At 37.5% G+C, this 13,908-nt stretch overlaps 1 protein-coding gene across 1 annotated transcript; it reads right to left on the bottom strand.

The window, feature by feature from the left end:
* Window positions 1-4,342: 4,342 nt before the first annotated feature.
* Window positions 4,343-10,536, bottom strand: LOC132613584 (protein FLOWERING LOCUS D). Its single transcript, XM_060327657.1, has 6 exons — window positions 10,200-10,536; window positions 7,563-9,030; window positions 5,755-6,516; window positions 5,544-5,589; window positions 4,952-5,409; window positions 4,343-4,688 (listed from the first exon to the last, which is right to left on the bottom strand). Exons 1-5 carry the CDS (start codon window positions 10,443-10,445, stop codon window positions 5,007-5,009), a joined length of 2,925 nt encoding a protein of 974 aa, XP_060183640.1. The 5' UTR covers window positions 10,446-10,536; the 3' UTR covers window positions 4,343-4,688; window positions 4,952-5,006.
* Between the last annotated feature and the right edge of the window lie 3,372 nt (window positions 10,537-13,908).

Below are 13,908 nucleotides of genomic sequence, written 5' to 3'. Positions count from 1 at the left end.
TTGCTTATTGGTAACAATTTTTTTTTAATTATATACTACATGAAATACAAAAAGTAATTACTACACAATTGAGGTATATTTTATAACATGCTCCTACAAGATTTGTAAGTGCATCTTATGTTGTAATTACAATTGATCCTTTACAACTTTATTATTCCCTTGTATTCATTTTTTTACCTTTTAATTAATACATAACTGTTTATCTACAATGACTAGTGACGATAGCTCCGGGCAAATTAGAGTCGGGGCCCAATAAGTCTACCCATTTTTTAAAACGAATCAAACTCGGCCCATCAGAAAAAAATTACTATACAGTTTTAGAAAAATATGTCTACTAAAAAAAATGGGTAGAAATTTTTTTTAAAGTCATGTGGCATTTTTTTAATTAAAAAATAACCTAAATGATTATTTTTTTTAAATTCCGTCAGTGAAAAGGGTACATTTGCACCACCTTTTTTATAACGGCGAGGTATAGTTGCACCATTTTGTAACGGTTAAACTTATCTTTCCCGCTCAAAAATGTATTTTGTCGCTAGCCATATATTTGTTTAGAATTTTATTTCTTATGTTCAGTTGTGGGAAATAATTAAATTCAACATTAAGTTATTAAAGTGCGATCACCTCTCATTGGGTCAAGCTATTTAATTTTTATTGTAAATTTCAACTTCAAATTCCATAACTTTTCTGATGAAAATTAATAAAATAAATTTAAAATTCATAATGAAATTGTTGGTAAATTCTCCTTATGGCAACCGTGCCATATATAATGGGATAGATCGATGTAGTACAAAATAATCATTCTATCCTTAATTTATAATTTTACTATGATAATCTTAATTAAAAAATTAATGCATCAATTTCTGTGAAATTTTAAAACTAATCTAAGTATTTTTAGCTGAATATTAAATATTAAAATATTAGAAATATTTCTTTGTGTTGCTATGCAACATAAATAAAGGGATTAGGATGTTTTTACCTTCGTTCCTTCAAGTTGGAGTAGTTACTTAATTGAATAGGGTACCATACTTTTTACAAATTAATACTTTAATATGTATATCTCAGCAAATTACACAAATAAGGGCTATAATTAGAATTTCAGGAAGCAAAAGGACTACAGAAGCAATTTAACATATGCATGGGGACCATAGATTTTGTGCTTAAGTTTTGTCACTTGGCAGCTTAAAGGAAAAAGTGCCAAGTTCAGCAGTCTAAGTGGTCGTAACTTTGGTGGGACCCACAGCTTGACAAGGTAGAGTAAAATAGAAAAACGTATAGCTGACATCATCTTTTGAGGGTGTATAAAGGCCCCAACATACCCAGTTGAATCTCACAATGTGGGATCTGGGGAGGGTTAAGTGTACGCAGACCTTACCCCCACCTTGGAAAATAGGGAGGCTGTTTCCGAAAGACCCTCGGCTCAACAGAAAACAAGAGAAAACAAGGGAAAAGAGTAAATAAAGACAAGCAAATCAAAGCAATGCGCAAATGAAAAATAACAAGAGCAAAGAAGTCATGATAAAACAGCATGGAAAGACAAGACCCAACACATAAAAGCATGAATCAAAGGGCAATAAACAGTAGAGCAAAACTACGCCTACTAGTGCTAAAGAAAAGTGAGACTATCTATTAGCCTTTTATCCTAATCTGAGTCCTCCACAACCTTCCTATCTAAGGTCATGTCCTCGGTAATCTGAAACTGCGACATGTCCTGCCTAATCGCCTCTCCTCAATATTTCTTTGGCCTTCCTCTACCTCTCCTAAAACCGTCCATAGCCAACCTCTCACACCTCCGCACTGGGGCATCTATGTCTCTCTTCTTCACATGCCCAAACCATCTCAGTCTCGCTTCCGGCATCTTGTCCTCCACCGATGCCACTCCCACCTTATCCTAGATGTCCTCATTCCTGATCCTATCTCTCCTAGTGTGCCCACACATCCACCACAGCATTCTCATTTCCGCTACTTTTATCTTCTGCACGTGAGAGTTCTTGACTGGCCAACACTCTACCCCGTACAACAGAGTCGGTCTAACCACCACTTTATAGAATTTGCCCTTAAGTTTTGGTGGCACTTTCTTGTCACACAGCACTTCGGAAGCGAGCCTCCATTTCAACCATTCTGCACCAATACGATGTGTGACATCATCATCAATATCCCCATTTCCTTGTAAAATAGACCCAAGATACTTGAAACTTCCTTTCTTTTGGATGACCTGGGTACCAAGCTTCACTTCCACGTCAGCCTCCTGAGGTACGCCACTGAACCTGCACTCTAAGTACTCCGTCTTGGTCCTACTCAACTTGAAACCTTTAGACTTTAACGTTTATCTTCAATCCTCTAGCTTAGAGTTAACTCCGCTACGAGTCTCGTCAATCAAGACTGTGTCATCTGCGAACAACATACACCATGGCACCTCACCTTGAATTTGTCGCGTCTATCCATCTATCACCAAAGGCAAATAAAAATGGGCTAAGAGCTGATCCCTGATGCAAACCCATCAGAACTGGAAAGTGTTCCCAGTCTCCTCTTATAGTTCTTACCCTGGTCTTGGCTCCATCATACATGCCCTTGATCGCTCTAATGTATGCCACAGGTACACCTTTAGCCTCCAAGCATCTCCACAGAACATCTCTCGGCACTTTATCGTAAGCTTTCTCTAGGTCGATGAATACCATGTGTAAGTCCCTATTCCGCTCTCTATACTGCTCCACCAATCTCCTAATAATATGAATGGCTTCAGTAGTAGAATGCCCCGACATGAATCCGAACTGGTTCTTAGAAATAGACACGCCTCTTCTCACCTTCATCTCTACCACTCTTTCCCACACTTTCATAGTGTGGCTTAGCAGCTTGATACCTCTATAGTTGTTGGAGCTTTGAATGTCGCCCTTGTTCTTGTACAAAGAAATCATTGTACTCCACCTCCATTCTTCGGGCATCTTCGCCGTCTTAAAAATGACATTAAACAACCCAGTCAGCCACTCCAAGCCTGCCCTGCCTGCACTCTTCCAAAATTCCCCAGGAATCTCGTCGGGTCCGGTCGCTCTTCCCCTGCACATCCTATGAACAACACCCTTAACCTCGTCAACCCTTATACTCCTACAATAACCACAATCGCGATGCCTCTCAGAGTACTCTAAATCTCCCAACAAAATGTCTCTGTCCCCTTCTTCGTTCAAGAGTTTATGGAAGTATGACTGTCATCTCCGTCTAATGAGAGCTTTCTCCACCAACACTTTGCCATCCTCGTCCTTGATGCACTTTACTTGATCCAGGTCACGTGTCTTCCTCTCTCTCATCTTGGCAAGCATGAACAACTTCTTATCCCCGAGGGTATATAAAGGCCACAAAAGTTTGAAATATTTACCAAATTATACAAAGAGAACCAATGAGATAAATTTAAATATGAAGCGCAAAACGGTCAATTTACTTTGAAAGACCATGAAACAGAGACGTGGAGCTCCTCACTGTTGCTTCTTATATAAGAGAATATTAGAGATGAAATAAATTTCCTTTCAATTTCTTATTTCAATATATCTCTAGTTACAATTAATTTTTGTTATCTGACATACGTTTTTCACTTACAGGAAACTATCATCTTTGTCAAAAAGTTAAAATTATTGTTTTAAAACTTCACTATTCCCTTGTAATCATTAGTTAGCCTTTTTTTAAATTATTAATAAAGGAAGTTCCATATTTCTTTGCATGATGACATTAAGGTACCGTTTGGCCATAAATATCAAAAACTTTTTCACTTTCTTTAAAAAAATTTAAGTTGGAGTTGGAATTGTGTTTGGCCATAATTTTTGAAATTGTAATTTTTTGATGAAATGTAGTATAAAAAAGTGAAAAAAATTTGAAAAATAAGTTTTTCTTGTTTTTGGTATTTTGAAATACAACTCCGGAAAAAAAGTGAATAATTTTTATGGTCAAACGCCCACTAATTAGGAGTGCAATAAATCATCTTTTTAAGTTTTTGAATTTTTCATTTCAATTTTCGAGTTAGCAGGTTAAAAAAGTATAAAACTTTTTCATGGACCAAAAAGCTCATTATCTTGTTTTATGATCGCATTAAAAAGGTCGTAAATACCATTTTCAGATCTTTTAGATTAATACAAAACTTATTTTTTCTTTTCTTTTATGGTGACATTAGAAATATAATAAATGTTCTTTTCGACTTCTAGATTTTTGTTTCAATTTTCTCGGTCACAACTAATTTTTTGTTTGAAAAACTGATTTGAAAAGTATTTCAAGTGAAATAATGATTTTCACTCACAAAACATTAATTTTTTTTTAAAAGTGAATTAGTGTACAAACACAACTTCAACTTCCAAATACTCTATTTCAATTATCTAACTAAATTTTTTTTATTTCAACTTCAACTAAATATTATCCACACGCCTTATAAACAATTTGAGATATCGCGAGAAGAAACTTATGCGACAATAAAGTCAGTAACACGACTTGTACCTGTAAGACAGCCATTATCTGGGCTGATTCAAAAGCTAACTACTTTCTTTACACTAGTGCTTTCTTTCTATAGTAAAGTACTACTGCTCCTACATATAAAAACAATATATTCCCCTCTTTGAGATAATAACATAGAATTGCTCCAAGAAATTGGCAACTAGAACGGCAAATTGGGGAACTAATTGCCAGTTGCATCACGGTTTCCAAATCCCTAACACCTGCAAAGCCACCACATAAAGGTCAATAATAAGATACATGTTAAATTGCAGTTTCGTCAACACGACAACTACTTTTACAGGAACCTTAAAGAAATTTAAGTAGTTCTTGATAGTTCAGTAGTACATTCTACATTTGCTAGTTTGCTGTAACAAGGAGAAGACAACAACAGAACATAAAATGCCATAACAGAAGTTTTTATAGAAAAATGCATCCAAACAGAATCTAAGGAGCATAATGGGGAAATGGCATAAAGATAAATTACCTCATAACGGGCGAGCAAAGCAAAGTGTCAGCTACCATAATATACACGATGTATTCTAACTAGCTGAATTTCCACTAGAAGGCGGAGCACATGTATTCGTGCTATCATCATATATACTCCTGGGATAACTAGGCGCATTACCATTGCTTCCTGTGTTTCCTCCAGCATCCAAAATTGGAGGGGTAGAACTACCACTATTACCCTCAAACTTATCACCAATGCTTGCATTGGGAAGTACATACACAGAACTACTGGCCACTGATTTTGATCCCATGTTGTCATTTACACCAATATTCAAACTTGGAGAAGCTACAGATCCAATAGTGCAAACTGGTTTAGGCTCCAAATCTACATTTGTTGGAGAGTTCGCGGTACTGGTGCTGCCAACTGCTTTAATCCTGCTGATAGCAGCAGGGGAAGAGGTGGTTCGATTGCCTCCGCTTACAACTTTAGCCTTTCTGAAAAAAAATCATAACAAGGAACAAGAAAAGGCTGAGATTCACTCCCAACAAACAAACAAACAAAAAAAAAAAGAACTAGCTCGAGAGACAAAGAGATGAAGGGGAAAGGGAAAGAGGGTGGGCGCTCATACCTAACTATTTTTCGCTTGAGAGTGGTGCCTTTTGACTTCGTGACACCTGTTTAAGAAGGAAAATTCTTTAGACTTAAACTAATACAGGCCACGGTTTCTAAAAAGGAATAAATGAAGCTACTTGCACTTTCCTCTCTCAATAGGAAGATCGAAATAGAAATATATATATATATATCAGTATGTATGTGTAGAAAGCGAAAGGATGACATACCAGATTTAAGCGTAAGAGATCTGGACCCAGGTTTGCGCTTTCCCCTATCAGCCTTAATTGAAGCAATTATAGAATCAATATTTGGACCCAAGCCTTTTCTTCCAATCAGTTTCACCCCAAGCTTCTCAGAAAGGAAATTCAGCCTCATCTCGTCACCGCCTCTGACCTCCCTGAGGTCAAGGGCTTGTTGCTTGGTTAGCAAGGCATAAACATGAAGCTCATGCTGGTTATTAAAATGGGACTGAAGCTGCTGAAAGAGTAATTTATTAGAAAGATGTCGATCAGGCCTTATCCCATCATGATTCCGTGCTTGGGGCCCACTGAAAGTTACCCTCAAAATAGCTGGTGACTCGAGATCAGAACTTTTTTTAGAAAAAATTATAGAAAAACTACCAAATTCCACGTCTGGCTCCCTAAATAAGTCGTCCAGAACACAAGCATAAGAATAAGCGCTCTTTGATGGTTTTTTCTCAACCTTCAAACTCATGGTTCTAACCTTAGCATGGTGAGCAATGTTCGCAGCTTCTCTAAGCCCACTAAGAAAAGCTCCGTGCATAGTGGCTGGATATCGCCTATTTGTGGCCTCACCAGCAAAGAAAAGTCTGCCATCGCCCACACTTTCTGCTAAAATATCATAGTCATCTCCTGATGCCCCGACTGCAACATTAGAGTAAGAACCCAAGCTGAAAGGATCACTTCCCCATCTTGTACAGACAGTTTGGATGGGCTCTGGCACTTCAATTCCTTGTGGTTCATATATACCTGATACCAATGTCGCAATTCTCATTACTATATCAGAATCAAGAACCCCAAGCTCCATGTAACAAGAGTATTTTATCTTTACTGATATACAGAGATACACAACCACATATTTCTATCAAATGCAAAATACTGAAGATAGATTAACTAAAGCAGATAGTAGAGTCAAGATGAAGAAGGAAAAAGAGTAAGCTTTTCACCCTCCTCGCCCCCACGTTTTCCTTTTTCACATCAAAATAATTCCTTCTTTTGGGAAAGAGGGATGCCTTCTTTTGGGAAAGAGGGATGTGGCCCAACTTTTTTTCATTATAAACGTTACTATAAGGCATGTCTACTAACAATAATTACAAGGAAAAAATAAACACTAGCCTTCTTCTGGGTTGGTTGGATGAACATAAGAAGTTGATATGTACTGAAGAAAACCCTATATTCCTACTTTCTCTTCAAGTTTGTCTCCCTCAAAGAGAGACATCTCCCCTGCCATACATTTATATAATTACTAGTTTTAGAATACATGTGTTTCACAAAGGAACCCGCACCCACTACTCTTCGGGTGTGCACAAGGTAAACCCTGCTCCAGTGTAATAGCCTGTGTGGTTTGCAAACCACACAAGAGAGGTAAACCGCACTAGCCAAGCCTGTGCGACAAGCTCGACCGAGAAAGCATGCAGGGGGTTCAAACCTGAGACCCCCCATTTGGGAGATTACTTGCTCAACCAACTCGGCCACCCTTGCGGGTAAAAAACTAAAGGATTATTCGGCACTGATTCATAGTCCACCTTTTCTAAAGTATCAACCTAGTGAGATAAATGATTCAAAACTGAGAGCATTGATCATAAAAAAGTCATGTCACTGTTACTCGTTCTATCTCTTCTAACCAAGACAACCAAGAGAAAATGCCATTATCTCCTTGAGAAAATTTAATTTTTCTGCTCACCAAATTATTGTTTTTTCTTCTTTTTACTATGCTGAATGATATCTTATACAACAGAATGAGAAATTAAATTTCAAAATTATAGAAGTCAGTTGCAACAAAAACTGCATTTTACCTTTTAGAATTTGAAGAACTTTTGTCACTGCATCAGTCGGGGGCATGGTCTCAAACTTGTGCGCAGCTTCTCCAGCAACTAGAGCTAACAATAAGGGACCACCAGCAACAGTTGCATAGCTATAAAACAGAAAGAATTCACCCCTGCTACTAGAATTATCAGTAAGATGTCCAAAGGTATCGAGATCAGCGCCCCAGAAGACATACGGGAAAAGCATTGCAACTTTATTTAACAATCCAAATCCCAATCTTTTTATTCCGTCAAGCTTCCGCTGAGGCAACTCTGGAATGAACTTCATAGAACCACCTTTTAAAACTCCAAGCGGAACAGTGCACAGTGCCATATCTCCTTCAAATACTTGGCCCCCAGCGGCAACCTGTACTCCATCACTACCATAACGAATGGTATGCACAATTTTTTCATAAAGAATAGGTACATTTTCGGCTAATGCCTGAACTATTTTTCCATTTCCTCCAGGCAGGAAGCAATGATCCCCTCCCATGTCAAAAGGGTCATCTTGGTCCCAAAATGCTAAGGAAAGCTTAGAAATCAGACCTGCATTTGCATATTCCAGATTTGCGAGATGCCAATTAAACAAACCCATCTCCTCTTCATTCACGGAATCCTCATAATCCTGACGGAAAGTCTCCAATGCTGCTCCAAGAGAAACATCCTGAGAAACTTCTCCCATTAACTGCCTGAGCTTGCTTGCCTTCTCCAAAAGTAGGTTATAAGCTACCTCCACCTTGTGATCTAAATCTTGATCAACTGGCTTCCCATCGACACGATAAAGAGGGCATTTGTCTCTGACCTTGTGAAGTATGTAAGAGAGCTGCCGTGCCAAAAGACCTAGCGGGTTCCCAAGCGTACCCGTCAACACACTCCCTCCTAGATCAGCAGCAGCCACCTTATTCCCACCTTCCATCTTTTTAGTGTACACTCTTCCACCCGCACGCTTTCTTCCCTCCAAAACTGTAACCTTAAACCCAAACAACATCAACTGCCTCGCCGCAGCCAACCCCGCAAGTCCTGCCCCAATAATGATCACACTAGGCTTACTCCGCTCAGCTGGAATCTTATCCTTAATGGCCGGAGCAACTCCAAAATTAATATACCCACGTGATAACACATAGTTATAAGCAGAATCCAGCAGAGCACTACAATGCTTAGGTATAACGTCAACAAACATCTCTTTCGTTATCCAAGTCGATACATTTTCGCGCCATTTGGTAATTATATGGTTTCTAATTAGAATGTAATTAACCTGCTCGATACCACCCACTACAGAAACAACCCCAGCCTCGATTTCCTCGTCAGTCAAAGAGTCAGCCGGAAACCCAGCAGTTAAAGCAATTAACGCCTCAGTCGTTGCCTCTTTGTTAATTACAATAATCTCATCAGAAGCAGTAACTGTTCTAGCAGTCAAATTACGCACAAGATTCGAATTGTCCACAAGGGTTTTGCTAAACTGGACAGAAGAAGGAACTGATAATGAAGATGGGTATTGTATATTGTCATTACAGTTATAACTGATTAATAGCCTGTTTGGCCAAGCTTCTAAAATCAGAACTTTTTTTGAATGAAATAGTGGCCTAACGATCCTTTAGACCTTCGGAATTCGAAGCTAGAGGTGTCAGAAAAGTTAAGTGCTTTTTTTTCAAAAGTAAAAAGTACTTTCGGCGAGAAGCATTTTGTGTTAATCAATTTAAAAAGCACTTTTAGGCGCAATTAGTGTTTAGCCTAGCTTTCAAAAAGTGCTTCCAAGTGTATTCTCAAAAATGCTTTTCAAAAACAGTATTTTTTGGGGAAAGGTACTTTTCTCTTTTTGCTTCTACTCCCTCTACCCCAAAATAAGTGTCGCTTTAGTTCACTTCAAGCCCATTTAGAAAAATAATAAATATAATGTATAGTTTCCCAAGCTAGGGGTAAGGTCTATGTACATACAACCCTCCTCAGATCCCACTTGTGGGATTACACGGGCTATACTGTTGTTGTATAGTTTACCAAGTTACCCCTATTTATTAGATGTTTCTTGAGCTATACTGTAGTTGTATAGTTTGCCAATGTTTCTTGAGAACTGAGCACTTTTAAGAAGTAGTTCTTTAATATAAGGGTATAGTTGGAAACAATTACTCCCTCCGTCCAACTTTGCTTGTCCTCTGCACTAAAAATAGATGTTCATTCTTACTTGTCCGGTTTGGAAAATCAAGAGATAATTCACCATTTCATATATGTTTTACCCTGACTATTAATTATTGGGTTGGAAACTTCAAGGAATTGTTAATGGTACACAACTTTTAAAGTATTGTTTGATTGATTTCAACCGTTAGATGATTTAGTAATAATTAGGGGTGATATAGTAAGATGGACGTATGGAATACTCTTTTTGTCTTGAATTCCTAAAGCCACAGTTATTTTGGGGCAAATTTTGTTTGTTAAAGCGACACTTATTTTGGGTCGAAAGGAGTAAAAAAAAAAAAAAACAGCTTCTACGACTATTTTCTCCCAAAAACTTGGCCAACAATCTCACTTTTTAAGAATAAGCAACTTTTTGCAAAAATAAGCACTTTTGGCCTCTAAAAAGCTTGGCCAAACAGGATATAAAACATTTTAGGAAATAGGGAAATTGTGATATACCTGGTCCAAAGACGACGTCGTAATTCGAGGCCTACCTCTTCTCCTTTTGCTTGGAATTGATAACGAAAGAAGCTGATCTGATATTGAATCAGAATTCGGGTTAGGGTTAGGGTTAGGGTTTGGAATTGAAGTGAAATTGGGAGTAGAACTAGGGTTTGAATTGGGCAAGTGAATGGTGAATTGAAGAGGATTGTTACTGGTAATATAAGGTAAAGATTGAGGATTATTATTTTCTGAAGGATCCATGGATGTTTTTTACTTTTTTTAGCAACTGTTATATAGTACTGAGAAAAAGGTTGATGAAAAACAGCTTTCGTTTTGAGCAGGTGGATCTAATATAAAATGGTTCTAAATAAAATTATATTCTAGGCATTTTTATTATTACTGGATAAATTTCTCTTTTAGCTATAGGTTTGGCCATAGATTCTCAAAAAAAAAAAAAAATGATAAATTTGATTTGGGCGAAGTTTTTTAAGTTTTGAAAATGTGTTTGGTCATAATTTTTCAAAACATATTTCAATATTTTATTTTGGAAGACATGAAAATTACTGATACTCATAAGTTCTAAAAACTATCAAGAATACCCAATCATACAAAATATACATACTTATTAACCCCAAATTATGCAGAATTTGATATTTTAATAACTGCTAATAACATATCTACTAGCTATTACAATTCAAATTGCAATGCACAGATCCATTCGTGCAAGAAAAAAAGAACAACTGTAGTAACTAGCTACTCTTTAATATATTCTTCCCACATTGTAGGAGCATTCTCATCACGACGAGCATGCATTCCGATTAGATGACCGGGGAACATGGTATATGGAATTAATTGGGTCATAAATAGATGGGGCTTTTTATAAAATACAAAAGTTTGGGGCAGTTTTTAAAAGTTCTGAAAAGGCCAAAACATAGATCTTGGCCAAAAAACATGTTTGAGCCAGAATTTGAGATTTGAAGATTTATTTTCAAAATTTATCAAAATTTTATGGCCAAACGGGAGCTTAGTTTTATTTTTGTTCTTGGTCATAATGCCCATTAATATCAAATGAAACTCATAACTAGATCGTGTCAATCTGTGGAGGCACCTTTTGTTATTATTGGGTAAATTTCCCCTTTAATTTTTATCTTGTTCTTGGTCATAACACCCGTTGATAATGTAGAGGCACTGACGTTATTATTGGACAAATTACTTCTTTAATTTTCTTCTCATTCTGGGTCATAACGCTCATTAATATCAAATGATTCTAAATAGAACTAATAACTAGATCATGTCAATCTGTGGAGACACCTTTTGTTATTATTGGACAATTTCTCTTTTAGTTTTCTCTTCTTCTTCATCATACGCTACAAAAAATAGGTAATTTGCGGAGGATGAAAGTTGCAATTCGCGGAGGTTTTAGCCTCCTTTAGCAAATAGCGGAGGTTAAAACCTCCGCGAATTGCAACTTTCATCCTCCGCAAATTATCCATTTTGTGATGATAACGCATGTTAATATTAAATGGTGCTAAATAAAATCTATAACTGGATCGTGACAATTTATGCAGGCACCGTTTGTTATTGTTTGATAGAATTCTCCTTTAATGTTTTTCTTAGTCTTGGTCATAACGCCCACTAATATAAAATGGTTCTAAATAAAACTGAATCATGTCAATATGTGAAGGCACCATTTGTTATAATTTGATAATTTTTTCTTTTAGTTTTCCTTTTATTCTTGGTTACAACGTCCATTAATATCAAATGGTTCTAAACAAATTTATAACTGGAGCATGTCAATATGTGAAGGCACCGCTTGTTATTATAGGACCGCTTTCTTCTTTAATTTTTTTCTCATTCTTGGTCATAACGCCCATTAATATCAAATGGTTCTAAAACAGGATCATGTCAACATGTGGAGACGCCTTTGTTAATATTGGACAAATGTTTCTTTTAGTTTTCTTCTCGCTCTTAGTCATAACGTCCATTAATGTCAAATGTTTCTATATAAAATCTTTCGCATCTGAGGTTATCCTCAGTTGTAGGGGGAAATAAGTTACGGCCCTGTGGCCGCGAAGCAACCTCGCCGCCGTATCGTAGGCTCGCACAACTTCTAAAGGTGTATCAAAAGTCCCGAGCCAGGCACGTATCATCTGGCCAGGATCTCTGATTTCAGGCGCGTACCTCCCCATGGCCTTTTCCTCACACCCCTATAATGCACCTCATCTGGGCGAATCGTCACTGTCACCATTGCGTTGCCACTTTCCATCTGCGCCATCTGAAAAAGGGAAGGAATTTAGCTTAGTATTTATAAACCACACAAATCCTTTGCTTTTTCAGATGGCACAGAAGGAAAGTGGCAGTGACAATTCGCGCAGTTGAGGTGCATTATAAGGGTGTGAGGAAGAAGCCATGGGGGAGGTACATGTTTGAGATATGAGGTCCTGGCCAAAGGACACGTGTCTGGCTCGGGGCTTTTGATACACCTGTAAAAGCTGCTCGAGCCTATGATATAGCGTCAAGGTTGTTTCGCGGCCACAGGACGGTAACTAATTTCTTCCCTACAACTGAGGATAACCTCAGAAATGCGAAAGATTTTCTGGATAAGCTTAATCCTAATATCTAGTAGTAATAACAATTCCATTAAGATCAGCGCTATAGGATCGTCTTCCAGATCTGGCGGCAGTGCGGTGAGGTCTCCATTGCCAGATAAGAATCCTCGGTTTCGTCGTTTTCTAACGTTTAATCTAGGTTCTGTCCCGCCGCAGACAACGAGTTATAAATTCTAGTTTGAGGCTTTGACGAGAGCTGGAGTGATACTTCGGGACGGCAACGACGAGCGGGGCATAGAAGGCGACCAAAAATAGAAAAGACAGCGGAGGATTCTGGAAAAAAAAAATAGCAAAAGAGAGATTTTTTAAAAATTCCAGCTGGTTTCACGTATCGATTTGTCATATTTGACATGTCACCGCGTGTGAAAATCACACATTTTGTTATTATTGGACAAGTTTCTCCTCTAGTTTCTTCTTGTTCTTGGTCAGAATGCTCATTAATATTGTGTCTATTCATGGAGGCACCCTTTGTTATTATTGGACACATTTCTCCTTTAATTTTCTTTTTGTTCTTGATCATAACACCCATCAATATTGTGTCTCTTTGGAGGCACCCTTTATTATTATTGGGTACATTTCTCTTTTAGTTTTCTTTTGTTCTTGGTCATAATGCTCATTTTGGACAAGTCAAAAGAGAAATTCCAAATCCTTACACAAATGAGACTAAGCACACCTGATTAGTGATAAATACTGACTGATTAGGAAAATATTAAATTAGCTTCAATCAGCTATATATTAGTCGTAGAGAGTTAGCGTACACTGTTTCTCAATAAACGAGACTCCATCCAAGCCTTCTTTCGGGGAGGTTTTCTGCTCTATGAACATGCCGTCACTGAATAATCACTATCAAATTTCTGTCTTCGATCCGAAAGAACGGAGGGTCAACCCAAATCCTGTTGCTGAACTTGTCTATGTTAAGTACAAAAATTCATTAAAAATCTTTGCTCACCAATACATAAGATAGCGATAGCACATCAAAATTATTCATTTAGATATGAGAAACCCGTATGATAGAGTTGAATGAATACATGTATATCGCATCATGAAAAAAATAGGTTTCAATGGTACCTTCGTTGATTGGATATTCTAATTAAAATGAGTTTCCTTTTTTTCGT

This window comes from Lycium barbarum, chromosome 10 (genome assembly GCF_019175385.1).
Source record: "Lycium barbarum isolate Lr01 chromosome 10, ASM1917538v2, whole genome shotgun sequence".
In the NCBI taxonomy this organism is placed as follows: Eukaryota; Viridiplantae; Streptophyta; class Magnoliopsida; order Solanales; family Solanaceae; genus Lycium; species Lycium barbarum.
Note: the sequence above shows the minus strand (reverse complement) of the source record. Positions and strands in the feature narration are given on the sequence as shown.